Raw genomic sequence first — 17,433 nt, 5'->3', positions numbered from 1 at the left:
GGGGTAAGTACCCTGATCAATATGCCTTTTGATTGAAGGAAATTTTCTTTATACATCAATTGATATTTTCTTTGTATCTCATTGTTTTTATCGATGATCAATAGAGTTAACCCGGGAGAGTTAATCAGCTTAAATAATTGAAAAGGGTTACTAATACATAATTTTGATTTATTTTTTTACAAGCCGCCGACAAAGTCGGCTTATTCTGTCTTGCGTCAATTCTTCTTCTTTCTTCTGGCAACCAATTAACTGCATCTAGCTTTACCATGGATTGACATATTTCAACCATACTTGACCCAAATGACCACTGGGCAAGGTCAAACCTTCCATTGGACTTCGACCTGGCTGTGACCTTTGACCTAGCTACTAGCTTTAAATCGTATCTTCTTCTACAAACAGCATGCGATGGTGACATGGTTAAGTCATGTGACTCGACTTTGGTCGGTGCATATGGGGTGCTCACAGATAAGGGGTCAAAGATCAATAAGGGGCAATTTTCGGTCAAAGTCTAAAGAACTTCAAAAAATTCTGCTATGTGTGAAATAGCTTGGTGATGTCACTTGCACACATGCATGGCCATTGACTGGTGTTTACTAGGGGGTCACATATTTGGGGTCAAATTTAGCCAAATTGGCTGTATCTCAGCCTATGGAAGACGGATAGGGCCCGGTATTGCTACAGTGATGCAACACTAATGGTAGGGGAGGTCTATGATAGTCTCGACCCCATAGGTTAAAGTTCAAGGTCAAATGTCAAAATCTACAAACAGGCTCAGATTGAGCTGAAATTCACTAGGAATAATTCTTGTGACATCCTAAACACAAAACAAGTACAGTTGATCCCATACGCGACCCAGGGCTCACGTTATAGAGATAAAAGATTAAATCGCCGACATTCTTGGATTGGGCTCAAGAAATAACCATTTTGACAATCTCAACACAAGAAAATGCATTTAATGACATTTGTGACCCAATGTCAAGTCATAGGGGTCAAAGGTCAAATTTTAGAATTCAGCATCGAAGTGGTTACGTAATTCTCTTGGTTACCGGATCACGCTACTTTGGTATGCCTTCGAGTGCCATATACTTTATGTGGTGATCATTTCGATCGTGGTTCATTACTCTAGCGCGTGATCCCGTTGACATAGTAACATTACGTAACTTCGATACTGAATTGGTCCAATCGAGCTCTAATTCAACAGGATCGATTCTTATGACATTCCAAACATAATCAAAATATTTATGATCCCAAAGGTCAAAGTTTAGGGGTCAAAGCAGAGGATGTTTAAAGACATTCCCATAACCCAATGGGGTTTCTGACCTTGTATGTCTGGCTTTTGTACACATGTTGCACAGGTGACCATACCTTGCATTGGGATTGTGTGCAAATATCTGGTGTTCACATGATCCTTTTATTTAACATTCAAAACATTGAGACTTATTAATACAATTAATACAGTGGGACAATATGAATGTTTCCTGTAAGAAAGTCAAATATAAATAAGTCTCAACTATCAGCTTGTTGGCTGCAGTTTTAAAATTACCATTTTGTGTGTGTGGCAATGGGGACTTTGCATTTAAAATTAGGTTATATTGATCAAATTTCCCAATCATAGTGCATTGTAGGAATGCCTTTAAGCCTCCTCTGGGGTCAAAGGTCATATTATAAAAGTGGTCAAAATTAACCCATTAAGTTAACATATATTTACTGGCCGGTGGCTTATATACTCGATCAGATTCTATTGACTCTAGTTCCAAACTGGTTTGCTGGGAAATTTATGCATTTTCAACATAGTAATGTGTAACTAATTCCTTTTGAGTGTATAAAAACCTAACTGTTTAGTCCAGAACCCAACATTTAGCAGTGTCTATTATGTTATAATATCTTATGTTTATGTGTTTGCTGGGATTGGATCCATTTGATTTGACCAGGATTCATGTAGTTCTAAGACTTCACTATATAAGATAAGATAAAGATCAGGAAGTGTAATGTTGAGTGAATTTTGATATAGCAGTCCCTTATGGGAATTTCCATAACCTGACCACCTTTTCTGACTACCTTTTCTGACCACCATTTCTGACCATCTTTTTTGACAATCTTATTTGACATTATTTTGATGTTTGCTTCTATGATTGTTTAGTTAATGTTATTGGACTATGGCATTGGGATAAGGCCATTGTGGTCTATAGTGTAAGAATTAAATATCACAGGGCTCACTGTAAAAGCTGGTCAGAAAAGGTAGTCAAAAAAGGTAGTCAGGTTATGGAAACACCCGTCACTTACCTAATGGATGGCTGTATTTCTGAAGGCACCATTCCACCTAAAGATTAATGTATTATTTTATGCGAAAAATTCCACTCTCGGTACTGTTTTATTGGACCAGAAATCATAAGGTACTATTTTTATATAATGTTTTAATAAGTGCCGCTACAGACGTTTTAGTGGATGCATGACTGTCTTCGTTAATTAATCTATTCCCATTTTATTTACGGTAATGTTTAACTTCTAACGAATGTTTGATGACGTAAATTCAATAATACATTTGCACCAGACATTCTACACAAAATATTATCGATTTTATGTCATTAAACATTCGTTAACACTTTTTGCTTGTTTATTTTTTTTATAAACATATACCGGAAATAGATTTAGATTAAATAATGAAGACATGTGACATCGAATATTCTACGTCGAATACCTGGCGTCTGTATCGGCCCTAACAGTCTTTATGAATATATCTAGTACAGTTCCATTCAGTAGCGACGCCAGGATTTGAGTGTGAGGGGGCAAAGCCAAATTTTCGTCCGCATTAGTCAATTTTGGTCATTTTAAGGACACTTTACTCTATGCCGTCCGCATGTTATTTATCCCTGAAAAAAATCCGAGACGGCCACCATGGCTACGCCCCTGATTTACATTCCAATCATATAAAAGTTAAACAAAGAAAACAATGATTATAATTCATATATCTTGACAGCACCTGGCTGCTATTTTTATTTGGCCCCTAGTCCATAAATATAAATATAATATAACAACAATATCTTTACAAAATTAAAAGTTGTACAAAAAAAGTCCTTCAAGATATATCATTTTAAACTAGTGGCCAGCACTATTGTCTATGACTACAATATTTTTGACTATAACTAGACACACTCAAGACCTCTATGGAAGAATAAAACTCTGCCGTGTTGCATTGTAAGCGTTTGTAAGGGTCTCCATCCAGCAATAGGTAAATAGAGTTTCATCAAATATACAGGCTGTAACAAAAACAATTATACAATTGCAATTTCACTTTTTAGAAAACAATGAATGAGATCATGGCAACAATGAATATAACCATAATACCTTGGCTAACAGAAAAACTTTACTTGGTTTCTTTCCTAGTTCAGGTTCAAACGCTATGCCCAATTTCACCTGTTGGGGTCCCTTTTTGCCATGTTCGCACGTATCAAGTTTTTACCCCGCGTAAAATGAACTTCCAGGCTTATCGTCAAAGATTTCAGAACAAACGCAAAGGTTTTTTAGGCTTTTTTTTTCACTTAATTGCCATTAGTAAATAAAAAGTATGATATTTATTTCAAATTTATAAATTAAAATACAACTTCAAATTCTAGCTTCCTTTTGAAATTTTAGATACATATAGAAACCATAGAAACACGTACCTTAAAGGGGATGTCATTTTCTTCGGAAGGGGGTGGGTCATGAATATAACTGATTGTAAGTTAAGGAATGCGCGCAGCGCGCGAAAAATTAATAATTCTATAACACCCTATCACCCTATTTTTGGTGTAAAAAATATAAACCCCTATTTTTGATTAAAAAATTTTATGACCCCCTCTCAGTATATTCATGATCATCCCCTTCTGAAGAAAATGATATCCCCCTAAACATTGAATATTTATAATAACGAATTATTTAAATCTATGAATTTAAAATGTTGTAAATATAGAAGAAAAATTGTTTTGTTTTACTGTCATTGTACTATCAAAATGTTCATGAAGTTGTATGGAAACAGATACCATACTGAATATAATTTTTTTTAAACATTGTCAATAATTTGATTTATTATACAATAGAATTTCTACTCAAAATTAATTTTTGGCAATAACAATTATTGATCCAATTAGTATAATTATTTCAGTTTTGTGTAAAACATTAAGACAAACAGGGACGCAATTATTCCTTCCGCTGTTTTTTTAGGGAGTGCATTTTCCAAAATACCATTCACCAAGTGAACAGTAGACATGGTAGAAAAGGACATGTTTTACCTATATAATAAAATTCCACTAATCATTATCTATCATTGTGAATAAAAAATAAGACATCTTTGTGTATTACCTACAAGAACATCTTTATGTGATTAAACAATTAAAGAGTACTTAATATTCTGAATGAATTCCAGAATGCTCGCTAAATATTTCGTCTGGCCTGATCTAATCACCCCCAAAAGGTTCCAAAGTACTGATGAATATTTTCCAAAGTACTGATTTCATGACGTATCTCCTGTAAGGTAGAGTTCATATATACCTGAAATAGAGAAACGAAAGAACGTTAACAATGTAAAAACAGACATAGATGTAGGTAGGCAGGAAAGCACACACTCACGCACCCCCAGATACGGACACCCCTGACCCCTGTACACCCCAGATATTTTCTCTCCATCTTCTCTCTCTCCCTCTCTCTCTCTCTTCTTTCTTTCTCTCCTCTCTCCGCCTCTTCCTCCTGATTCCAAGATAATTTACCTGCAACAGCGGACTGGAATCCAGCATTGTAGTCTGTTGTAATCTCATTGTAAATGTAGTCTGTGCGGTCATTTATAAATCCATCATTATTATTGGGGCCACCAACAAGTGCACCATACAAGATCTGTGGATTAGGCCCGGCAGCATTGAAATCGTTCCAGTTACATGTGCCGGATGTTGGACATGAACTGCAAAAAGACAAATCAGATATGAAAGGTTAAAATTGAAGTGTGACTGTGTGAGTAACTTATTATCACTTACAGGTAAACAAATAATTATGTTACAAACAAAAAACATACTGGACATGGTGGAAGCCGATCCGTAATGTTTTTACAACATAATTTGAATATCACCACACTACCGGCTTCCTGCTCCAAAGAGTTATTACCAATTACCAGGACAATGTATGCAAAGTACATTGTACGCGGGGGTATTAGACTTTGAGTTTACCCGGGGTGTCTGCTGCGGCTCCGAGGACCCCTGCTTGTAATTCTACAGCTTATTACAGACAATTATACAGATGTCCATGGCAAACGTCCCAACGAGCAACTCCGATCCACGTGACATGCACAAAATTCCCCTTGCCACGCCCTTGATTGTACAAGGTTGGTTACAGTTACACCACTGCAAATTTGCGAAAAAAATAACTACATTGTACACTAAGTTTGTCAAAACTAAAGTCAAGATTTGTCTGAAATTAGCTTTGTCTGCTGTCACTTAGTATTTTTACTCCGGGGTAGAGGTCAAGCTGCTCCCTCCCCAGCTCCCAAATAAGTGTACCTATGAGTATGACGTATGTTAGAGCAGTGAAAGAACCATTGGATTTTTTTGATGTGGTGGTGATTCACACCCTTACCTGGAGCGGTGATGTGGTTCCGTTGGAGGGTTATTCCCAAATCCAACAACATAACTGCGTCCTCCATCACCAAGCATGTAGTTGATCTGGCTCTTGGCAAAATTCTGGTAGTCTGTGGCCTTTGATGGAATGTGTTCAGCTGCTACCAAGCTGAGAAAAGCCATGTTGGCTGAATGTAAAACAAAGATTAATGTTAATATGAAATATTGATTTTGTTCGATTTTCAAGTGAGGAAGATGTGAGTCAATTGCAAAATATATGTTTGATACATTCTGTACAACTTTGCCCTCTATTCCTCCCTTCCTCTACTCACCTGAATATCTGTTAACTCCCCATTGATCTCTATAAGCTAGTCCCTGAGGTGTGTAGGGTACCGAACCTCCTGGTAGCCAAGGATTTATGGCATTCTGAATTGCTGTCTGATACTGACTCTCACCAGTGATCATGTATAGGAGCAACTGAGGAGAAAGCAATCAAAATAATAGTTATTAGCACACAAACTTTTAAGTCCAGGATTTGTCTTCCTGAATAATGTGTTGTGTTAGGACAAGCAAGTTTTGGTCGGGTAACAATTTAATTCCAAATTTAAGTATATCTTTATACAGACTTTAGACAGTCTTTTTAGAGCGAATTTTGTTTTTCAAAAATTTTCCATGCTGCCGGAAATCTAATGGTCTGTCCTTTGTATCCTAAATACTCGGATTCTTTGATTTGATTTGATTTTGATTTTGATTTGATTATATTAAATATGATTGTGATCTGACACCTACTTGTACTCCGGCCTTCTTATCATCCCAAGAGAAAGCCCATGGTTCAGTTTGCAGATTAAATGTCTGGTAATGATTCTTTGCTTCAATCAAATGGTTGGTTGCAACACCCTTAGCAGCATTGGCCTTGTATATCCAGGCTGCAGCCCAGGCTAACTCGTCTCCATAACCACTGGAACTGAAAGGTAAATTAGTACATAACACAACAACTTGTTAAAATAACCATTTCTTCGAAAATGGAAGAGGAAAATATTGTTGTAAAATTGAGGAGACCCAGCTTGAGAAAACTAATTTGATGACATTGAGGATGTTTACACAAAATATTACTTCTGAATGATTATCAATGTACGTCTTTGAACAGATAAAAGATGAATACAATGAAATAGAGATGTGCCAATGTAAGTAAACGGTACATTAATGTTATTTCTTAAAATAATGATTACCATCAAGTCACATATGAATATATTTTTACTTACGCATAGTAACTTCCTGCATTTGTAATAGAGTTGTGGTAGACACTGCGATAGTTATTGGCAAAGGCATATAGCTCAGCAGCACTGTCCAACAAAACATCTGCATATGTTGCATCTAATTCGAAAGCAGAAAGGAAAATGTTGATCGTCAATGCTTTGTCAATTAAAATTAGGAGCGATAATGTGTGTGTTTAAAATGTAAGTATATTCCTTACATTTAGAAATTATATAAAGCAGTCGGACGGAACCATGTAGGCAATTTATCAGCATGGTTATATCCTTATAAGCTCGTATATCCAAAATATGAGAAAGTCCCGCAAGCAAGCTCAGACCAACGTGAGCTCCCAAATGGTGTAGGTAAATAAAGAGTTCTGAGACTCATGAAATCCTAACCATGCTTACCAGAGTCACGGAAAACGATAGAAGCTGCAGCTAGAGCAGCGGCAGTCTCCCCTGCTACATCTGAACCAGGGTTATTGATATCCAGTTTGAAGGATGGTCTGTATCCTGTGTAGTCTTCAGGACGCCCCCAGAATGCATGATCAGCACCCCCATCTCCAACCTGGAAGTGAACGATTAAACATGGTTAACTCGTTCTGTGAAGATAATAATGATTGCAATCAGTTGAATGAATCAACTTCTAATCTTCCTGCCCTTTAAATATCTCACCCGAAATTAAGTTCATTCAATTTGAGTTCTCAACATACAGTATACAATACTACACAAAATCAACAGATAAGGGTTCTTTGATTTCTGCAAGTTACAAAGTAAATCCTATATAGTAGTGTGTCTGTAATCCATACCTCAGGATTGCAGAGAAACCAAATAACTTTGAATCCACATCATGTGCTTCTTTCAATTCAATTCAAATTATAGGAATATTGTTTCTCTCTACACGTGGCTCATTTCGTTCCTTATTATGAGTACCTTCCCATCAAGAACCAACTTACCTGCCCATAGAATTCATTAGGTCCAGTATGACACTTGAGAAAGTAATCAGTAGCCCATTTAAGACAATCCAGCATCCAGTCCCACTGTTGAGCTGCTATATAGGCATCTTTAAACTCAATTGCACCCCATGCTAGTACAGTAGCACTTTGAGCCATTGGTAGGCCAAATTTCACATAATCACCAGCTGAAAACAAAAATGAAAAAAGAATGACGTTTTTAACATTTCATTACAAGATCACCAATATTTGATTTGCATGAATGGATGCTAAAATATTATTGTTTTAGCAACAGTAAAATTTCCACTATTACCTGACATCCAAATGTACATAATATAACTATTATAACATTAAAAGAAACAAATTTACTCCATTTTCACTACGATTCGTTTCGCCCGAAGGCTCCTCAGGTGAATGAGAGAAATGTAGAACAAACTTAGAGTCATGCGTTTATCGCGTAGCTTAAACATGTTTAACGCGCATGATTTTTATACGCTCGCTTGCGTTTTTCCTTAAACATGTTTAACGCTCTGGTCGCTTTCTTGCGTGTCGCTTACGGTGTCGCTTACATATATATTTTAATTCTCCTTAAACATGTTTAACGTTTTTAATATAAACATAAAATTATAATTAGGAAACATTGTTCAAGAGAAACTTGTTGGCATGTCTACATTTGCTGATGAGTTCTGATTTAGAATTTAATGCAGTGGATTTGTCCGCAGTGATGATGATAAAATACTTTTCCCATAAGCAGAGATGGCACCTTTTAGAAACATTGGTGTATGAGTTGGTTTTCTTTTGTATTGACCACTTTATGCTGAATTTTACTTTCTTGTCTTTTAAGTCCCAAATGTATTTACTAAGTGCAGTTTCTTTCCTTTTATGTTCAAGTTTGAATGATGACTTGTGATTGTTCCAGCGGTTTTTGAAGTTGGTTTCGCATAATCCGATGTATGATTTCAAATCATTATCTGTGGTGACGGTTGCTTTGTAGATGATGGATTTAACAAGGCAGTTTCCCATTAGTGGGCACTCTTTGGGTTTTCTACAGTTGCATGTTTTTGTGGGTTTGGTTGTATCGTCCTCAGGTTTTTTGATGATAGACTCATTGTGGGTTTTGATGATCCTTAACATGTTGTTCATGCAGCAGTAGCTAACTTTGACATTGTTGCGGTTGAATAGTTTGTGGAGAACGTGACCTTTGGGAAAATGCTTGTCAATGAGATTAAGGAATTTTCGACCCACATTAGTGGATACATGCTTGCTGAAGGGGGGTTGTACCATACGATGTTACGTTTACGTTTGCGCGATTCGGTATTGCTGGCGTTTTGGTCATTAGTGCGTGGCGGGTTGAACTCCAGGGTATGGTCGTGGCCGGCATCTTTGAGAGCGTCCTGGTAGGGTTTCTTAGTATCATTGAATTGCTTTGTGTCACTTGAGATGCTAGATAATCTTTGGTTCACAGACAATGGAATGGCTTTGATGATGCTTTTTGGGTGGTTGGATTTGGTGTTGACATACTTGGTTGTATTGTTTGGTTTCATGTAGGGGCGGTATGATCCATTGCTAAGGTTGAAAGTGACGTCAAGAAAGTTAATCACTTTTAGGCCTTGGTCGACGGTTATGCGTAGGCCAAGTTTTGCGAATTCCTCATGTAGCATTTTAGCTATTCTGTTGGCATCGCTTAAATAGCACGGGTATTCCTCATGTAGCATTTTAGCTATTCTGTTGGCATCGCTTAAATAGCACGGGTATTTTAAGTAATTCTACATTATAAATATTATTTACTGGTCTTTGAGTATGGGTACATTGTGACATGGCTAGAGTTATAAGTATAACAGATCTAAATCTAACTTCTAAGTAGTGTCTTGCAAACTTACCATCAAACCATCCTCCATTCAGATCCACACCATTATCATTGCCATCATTTTCAAAGCTGTTATGTCTCCACGTGATTCGCTGACTAGACGGAAGTGTTCCAGATCTCTGAGCTTCGTAAAAGAGGATAGATTTCTCTAAAACTTCATAGTAGGGATATGGCACTGCATAAAAATTGAAACATTGGTACTATTGGTTAGATTCATTTCAAGTACTCTGGGTAAGTACTAATTTAATTTTCACCTACAACTTTATACGAGTATTAACTGGGTTCAACAAGCTTGTCTTTCATGAGTTGTGGTATGTTTATTCTGAGTACGTAAAGTATAATTAGGTAAACACAGTTCGTTTTTGAAACAACACTAACACTATAGAGGTTGTGCATTTTGACGTATCATACCGTTATATATGGCGGATTTCTCAAATGCATTCACACAAAAACTTGATTGCAATCTACCGCGACAGTTCGTCTCACACACATAACAAATGCACTACCATCAAATAGGTTGATGACAACATTTGATTGAATGGACTGCACTGCGCCATGATTACGGTGAAGGGCACCGGTTCAAATTCTTTGTTTGGAGCCAATCGATAAAGGCATGCAGAGCCTCTATTGTGTATTACAATCATCTTTTTTTAAATTCATGATTCTCTAACAAGACCACCAACATAATATTCCAGGTTAATGTTTTCTACAACAAATAGAAACAAGCAGATAAAACAGAAACTTACTTCCAGGGACAGTTACAGGTTCATTTCCTTGTGTGGTAGTAGCAGGTTGAACTTTGATGGTTGCTGTTGGTTGTCCTGTGGTTGTTTCAGATTGTCCGGGTGTGGTTGTTGCAGGTTGTCCGGCTGCGGTTGTTGCAGATTGTCCTTTTGTGGTTGTTGCCGGTAGATTTGTGGTTGTTGCAGATGGTTTACTGGATGTGATTTGTTTAGCGGTTGTTGCAGATTGCGTAACTTGTTCTGTAGATTGTCCATCTCCACAAAGAGGTTGATCAGATAGCTCTGTATCATATACTGATGGCTCTTCGGCACCAGAATACAAAGCCACAAACCTAAGTCTCAATGTTTGTCCTGGTGAAAGATTGCCGTTGTCATATCTATTACGTAAGTAATATGTCGTTTTGTCATCACTGTTGGACACTACCACGGCATGTGACATCTGAAATATTATTAGAAAAAGGAAAAAGAAAATTGTATTTAAAAAAATACGTGTTGGAAGAACGAAGTACAATTCTGAATGCTATATACAGAGTGTCTCAGAGTGATCTATACCGGGAAAGTTAATTTTAGGATTGAATTAGCAGGCAGTATTGTTAAATTTTTTTACAAGGTTTATATATATTTAGCTTTCTTCGGAATTCTAGATTTTAAAAATTGGACGTTTCTAATAGATAGAAGTTACAGGATATTGTGTAAAAATGGAAAATTCCAAGTTTTGACAAAAGAACCCATTTTGAAAATCTGTAAAATTACTAACCGTTCAGCACAAAGTTCTTTGGAAAAAGTTAAGCAGGTATTTTTTATTGGGTCCTGTTCTTACTTCCACTATAAAGGCAATATCTATAGATTATTTATGATGTTACGAAGCAATCTTTGTATGGAATAAAGTATTTGTTACGCTTGAGTAACCTTAAAGTATTCTTTCTTTGGCGGCAGTTTTGAAGATAGTTATTGCGGTGTATGTGAGTTTCATCATTTAAAATGCCTGTAGACATGGTAGAGATGGATTTGTCATAAACGTATAGAGAAGATTCGTCCTCAGTGTCGCAGCATGTATTTATGTTCACAGTATATTGGCAAACGTGCAGCTACGTAAAGGTGAAGATTTGCAGCAAGATTTCCTTGTGGAAGTTATATCTACTGTAATTATGACAGTTTTGGGTAAAAAATATGCGGTAAATACAAACTACGTTTGTCAATCTAAATATCTGAACTCATATTGAAATGTTTCACTTAATTCTATATAAAGAATTGTTCAGCATAGCAATAGTTCTACATCTGTGCCAAATATGGTCTATTTCCTATAAAGGAATGTACAATGTTCTGTTAGATTTCAAACAGGCATAGCATGTAAATAGCTTGGGATTACAGCTCAACTTACCGTACTTTTCCTAACCAGACAGTCCATGCCAAAATTGTTACTACACCTTTACATTTCATCGAATCTCTTTTTGATGTCTGTCATTTTGAACATCACACTTGAAAGATGTATGCTATGTAGAAACTTTATTTTGCAATTTCATAATTTGCATATTATTAGCATATTTGCAAGAAAAACATGAAAATCAATAAATACCTATATTTTTCACAATTTCAATATTTTATTAGAAATTAAGCATGTAGGCCGTTTGTTATGACTTGATGAATGAAGCTGTTAAAACAGATTTTGATATTTTAGCTTATTTTTCCTTTTTTGCCCCAAAATGTGTAAAAAATCAACATTTTTTGGATGACCTATATTTTCTTTGAATATTTATCAAATTTCTTAATTTAGGTATAATACAGTGCAGAAAAAGATGTAAAAAAAAAATCTGTTAAAACAGATTTCCAATAAATTGTTCCATTTTCCATTTTGGGTTAAATACTCAATTTTCATGCGCGGGATATTTGAAACATAAAATGAAAACATGTCCATTGCACTTTTCCTCGAGATGTACTATAATATCAAGGTTACGGATATATTATAATCCCTTCTTATCTTCACTGATCCATCAGATACCTATTGTTATGAATGATCAATGAAAAGGTTCAGAACTGGGCTACTAATGGTCTGTCAAGTATCTATAGTTATTTTCATGACTGTGTCAACTCAAAAATCATGCAAGGTCGAATGTAGGAAAAGTATGATCAGTTGAGCTGTATATACGGGGTGCAACAGAATAAGGCCTGCGTGAACATGATAAAGAGAATATTAAAACCTACCTGAATATCATCAACGGGAACAGAAAACTTGAGTTTCACATCCCATGAAGTTGTTGCAGTCGTAACAGGAATACTGAACTCTCCAATCAGACTACCAGCCAATGAAGTAACAACGCTCATGCTGGAACCACACGTACATGTATTCACAAGACATCCAGATGCTATTTGTGTAGTTGCTTGTTGGGTTGTGGACTGTGTAGTTGTTGAAGATTGTGTGGTTGCTACAGATTTTGTGGTTGTTGAAGATTGTGTGGTTACTGTAGATTGTGTGTTCGATGCAGATTGTGTGTTCGATGCAGATTGTGTGGTTGGTGAAGGTTGGGTAGTTTGTGGTGCAGGTTGTCCAGGTCCACATACAGGTTGGCCAGATAACCTTGCGTCCCATACTGGTTCTTGTGCACCGGAATACGTTGCTATGAACTCCATCGCCAATGTCTGCCCTGGTGAAAGATTGCTGTTGTACTGTGCGTTGACCAAGTAGTATGTAGTTTGGTCCGCACTGCTGGACACTTCCACAGCATCCCAAATCTGAAGTAAGTAAAGAAAATGAAACATGAATCTCATCACATAATAATTTCATTTGTGCAAATGAATCAGATCTACTGGGTTGAATGGGCGTATAACAGCCAACCTAATTGAAAAGAAGCATAAAAAAATTACCTGAATATCATCAACTGGAGCAGAAAAATGGAGCTCCAAGTTCCAGGAATTCGTTTCCGTAGTAATGGGAATATTGAACTCTCCTCTCACATTACCAGACCATCTGTCTAAAACTGTAACATTGGATCCACACGTACATATACTTTCTAGACATCCAGATCCTGCTGTTTGTAAAGGTGTTCCTTGTGTGGTCACTGCCGATTGCTGTGTGGTTATTGCTAAATGTTCCCCGCAAACAGGCTGTCCAGATAACTTAACATCCCATACTGGTTCTTCTGTACCAGAATACGTTGCTATGAACTCCATCGTCAGTATCTGCCCTGGAGAAAGATTACCGTTGTTGTTTAGATTGACTAAGTAGTATGTAGTTTGGTCCTTACTTTTAGAAACTTCCCCAGCATTCCAAATCTGAAAGAAATAAGTAATTTCCAAAGGTCTATTTAAAACAACAGCAACAAAAATACGTTTGGATTTGTGCAAAAGAGGGAGGATATGTCATGATGTAATCTATATAACCATCTGAAAGGAGCATCAAAATTTACCTGAATATTGTCAACTGGAACAGAAAAGCGGAGCTCCAAATTCCAGGAATTCGTTGCAGTTGTAATGGGAATACTGAACTCTCCTTTCACGTTATCAGACCATCTGCCTTTGACTGTAATACTGGAACCACAGGTACAAGAGCTAACTAGACATACAGTTTGAGCCATTCTTTCCGTTGCCTGTGTCGTTAATGATGTTGGTCCGTGTGTTGATCCTTGCAATGTTGTTTGTGATGCTTGTGTTGTTGATGCTTTTGTTGCAGGCACGCTAGTTGTCATAACATCAGTGCAATTACAAGAAGTGGAATCTTTTAGTTGAGGGTAAATGATGGGCTGAAGTCCAGTGAATGTGACGATGAATTCTTGTACCAGTTGGTCTGTTACGTAGGCATTGTGTTGTAAGTTCTTAACTTTATAAATGAATCCATTGTCTCGTGTTCCCCTGTTGTCACCGTTGAAGACCTGAAAAAGAGACAGTCACAAGATATTTATGATGAGCACAACTATTTTGAGAATTTAAGACAAAAAGTAGAACATCTAGGGTGGAAGCCTTGAAGGACGACATAGACGTGAGTTGAATTTGGGTGACAGTAAAGAGAAACAGAGAACTAGAAAGAAAGAACGCAAGAGACAAAATGGGTTTATCATTTCGACATTACATATACATGAAAACATACCTGCATAGATGAAACCGGATCAGAAAACTGCAAGAATAATGTCCATCCTGACGTTGCCGGTGTTGATAATGGAATTGTCACTCTTGCTTTCAAATGACCGGTCCATGAATCGATGTAATCCACTCGATATCCACAAGTGCATTGGTATTCATCAGGACCCCTTTCTGGGGTAGGAGGAGGTAAAACTTCTAGCTCCACAGAAGCTCTTCTACCAGCATTACCATTGGTGTTCGCAATGAAGTCCATCTTAAGTGAGCCACTGGTGACGATAGAGTTGTATGGCTTGTTCTCCAGGACGTATATACGATTGTTGTTATTGGAAACAATATCGGCATTCGAAATCTGTGTAGTGAAGAGGATATATATGCTTATAGTATGAGAGCTTTGTGATAACCAAAATGAAACATTGAAACAGAGTTTTAGTCATACAGATAAAACACACAATTTTGCACATTTTTATATCTCGAGTACCACACATTCGGCAAAATAATTTCTACAGAACTGAAAGTATTAATCTCAAAACCAAAATAAACAAACAACGTGCATTTTTAGAGGGGAGCGGTGTTTAAAGAAGGACAGATTCCATACTTTTATAAATTTATAAAACAATCACAAAATTAACATAACAAGTTTTCTTTACCTGCAAATTTGTCACCTGTTGACTAAAACGAAGTGTGACCCTCCATCCGTTAGAAATGGACTCCGAAAGCGGTATGTCAAATCTTCCTTTGAAGCCACCATTCCAAGTGTCGACTACTGTTGATTGCAATGCATTACTTTGTCCTATGACTAAACACAGCCATAGAATGCTAGCATTTATGATTTGGGATGTCTGAAAAAGAAAAAGAAATTCAATAAACATTTGACACAAAATACAATTTTATAGGTTAAAAAAGAGTCACCCTTCGTGTGTGGAGTTCTTCACGTTTAGCGGAGAATAAAGTCATTAAGGCGGGTGGGATTGGTAACATACACAGTTAATAATATGCATGTTTACTTCTAATACGCACACACTTACGAGCGGTTAAAAGTGTAAGACATAATGTCTTACACTTAGATATGAAACCATTTTCTTTCATCACGCTTTCAAAATATATATCATGATAATTGAAACTTTGTATCTATAACGCAATATATCAAATCGGCATAGCTGTAGAATACCCATCTCACCTCCCAACACACAGGGTTAGGGTTAGGGTTAGTGTTAAAGTTAGGGTTCGGGTTAGGCTTAGGCTTAGGGTTAGGGTTATAGGGTTAGGGTTAGGCTTAGGCTTAGGGTTAGGGTGTATATCACATATACACATATACACATGGTGTATATGTGATATGCTGTAGGATCAGTAATATCCTGGCTAACAGAAAACCTTTACATGATCAAGTCAATTCAGTCACTTTTGCTACACAAAGACACGAAAAAAAGGCCCAAGTTGTTTTAGGACTACTTTACGCAATTGGATATATCTTCGCTTGTAGACCACTGATTTTATTGAAACAAAGCTTTTTAATATGTCATGTATGTAGTAGCATAAGAAATTACCTTGACGATTAAGTAAAGTAACATACAATCAATAAGTGGCATGTTTGCCTAATACTATTTTCTAAATTGTATAAATTTGTTACAACCTAGCACATGAAATTTCAAAGCATCTTTTACTGTACAAAGTACAGTATCAGTGTACATACCACAAACTTCATAGTAGGTGAACACGACGGAGCCCTGCTATCTCACGCTTCTCTCTTCAGTCTTCAGTGCAGAACCTAGTGTTTTTTGGCAGTTCCTTAGGCCCAATGTAGTTGACCGATAGTGCCAAGTAGAAAATATATAATATAAGAATTGTATCTGTAGATGACCCTTCTAAAATATTTGTAATTCCTGAGTTCATCAAAACGACTATGCCAGAAATGATATTTCCTCATCTTTATATACTTTGTCGCTATGTCCAACACCATCATGCGTGCGTCTCAGATGCAGTTTATGACGTCAAAAATAATCCTCTCTGCGTATCCATTCGGGGTTCTGTTATTGCATGTACCCTTGAATTAGGCTCTGATGACGTTGAGCAAATGGTGAGCCGATGTACTTAATGAAACGATGTGAAATAAAAATCAATCGCAACATAAAAACTCTTTTTAGTAGGCCTACTATATATAACAAATAATATCAATTATATCTGACGAATGGAGTTGTTTGTCCTTCATTATCGAATTCTGAATAGAATTAATCAATGTTTGTGTTATCAATAGAGAGCAAAACAGGACCCTTTGAGATTCTAGACTTTCTGCCGGGTCGCCTGTCATTAAGATTTTGTGACGTAATATAACTGACGACATACGCACGAAACACATCCGTGATTTCAAATAATGTTCTTTTCAATGTTTATTCATTGAGGTGCCGCCCATTGTGATACCAATGACCCCTTTTCTAGGCCAATTTGGATCAAAAGTGTCTCATTTCTTTTCCAGTCAATAGACCAATTTTGCATCACTGTCACCAAAACTTGGGGGAAAATGTACAAACTTGCAAATTGTGTTGAATTAAGTTAGGCCAAAAATTGTGGTAAAGCGATGGGTCCAAATTTCTTGGAAAATTGGTATAGCGATGAACCTATTTTCAGATTTTCAGCCGCCCCCCCCCCCCCCCCTTCCGTACCTAAATCAAACTTGAGTTCTCTATCTTAGCTGTAGCTATAGAGTCATGGCAAAATCCCAACCAGTCAAGTATACTAGCGGGTACCCGCGCTTCGCACCGATTCCCGCTAGTTGAGTAAACCTAAAACGAGAGCTATTAAACGGACATAAGCATTTTGAATATTGTTCGACAAAACCAAGTGAATTTTACCGTAATATTTTGTCTTACACATTGGATGACATTAAGTCATTAAAATTGTCATTAGGTATTTTTGAAATGAAACATTTGGCAAAAACAAAAACAAAACAACAGCAAAACAAAACAAAAA

The 17,433-nt window shown here is 36.8% G+C and overlaps 1 protein-coding gene across 1 annotated transcript; it reads right to left on the bottom strand.

Annotated features, from left to right (window-relative positions):
• Positions 1-4,107: 4,107 nt before the first annotated feature.
• On the bottom strand, positions 4,108-16,296 carry LOC140152674 (uncharacterized). The gene is made up of 16 exons (XM_072175128.1): positions 16,160-16,296; positions 15,117-15,308; positions 14,477-14,818; positions 13,800-14,261; positions 13,258-13,665; positions 12,598-13,125; positions 10,399-10,834; positions 9,666-9,827; positions 7,789-7,973; positions 7,241-7,400; positions 6,842-6,953; positions 6,369-6,543; positions 5,912-6,056; positions 5,599-5,767; positions 4,743-4,930; positions 4,108-4,527 (listed from the first exon to the last, which is right to left on the bottom strand). Exons 1-16 carry the CDS (start codon positions 16,169-16,171, stop codon positions 4,490-4,492), a joined length of 3,714 nt encoding a protein of 1,237 aa, XP_072031229.1. The 5' UTR covers positions 16,172-16,296; the 3' UTR covers positions 4,108-4,489.
• Between the last annotated feature and the right edge of the window lie 1,137 nt (positions 16,297-17,433).

The sequence above is a fragment of the Amphiura filiformis genome, chromosome 5 (assembly GCF_039555335.1).
Source record: "Amphiura filiformis chromosome 5, Afil_fr2py, whole genome shotgun sequence".
Classification (NCBI taxonomy): domain Eukaryota; kingdom Metazoa; phylum Echinodermata; class Ophiuroidea; order Amphilepidida; family Amphiuridae; genus Amphiura; species Amphiura filiformis.
This window is presented reverse-complemented; position numbering and strand designations above follow the sequence as displayed.

Bases quoted from the DNA above. Each gene is read 5' to 3' on its own strand.
- LOC140152674 (XM_072175128.1), bottom strand. The intron at 6,544-6,841 runs GTAAGTAAAAAT...TTTACCTTTCAG, and splicing joins AATGCAGGAAGTTACTATGC to TTCCAGTGGTTATGGAGACG. The intron at 5,768-5,911 runs GTGAGTAGAGGA...TTTTACATTCAG, and splicing joins GGGAGTTAACAGATATTCAG to CCAACATGGCTTTTCTCAGC.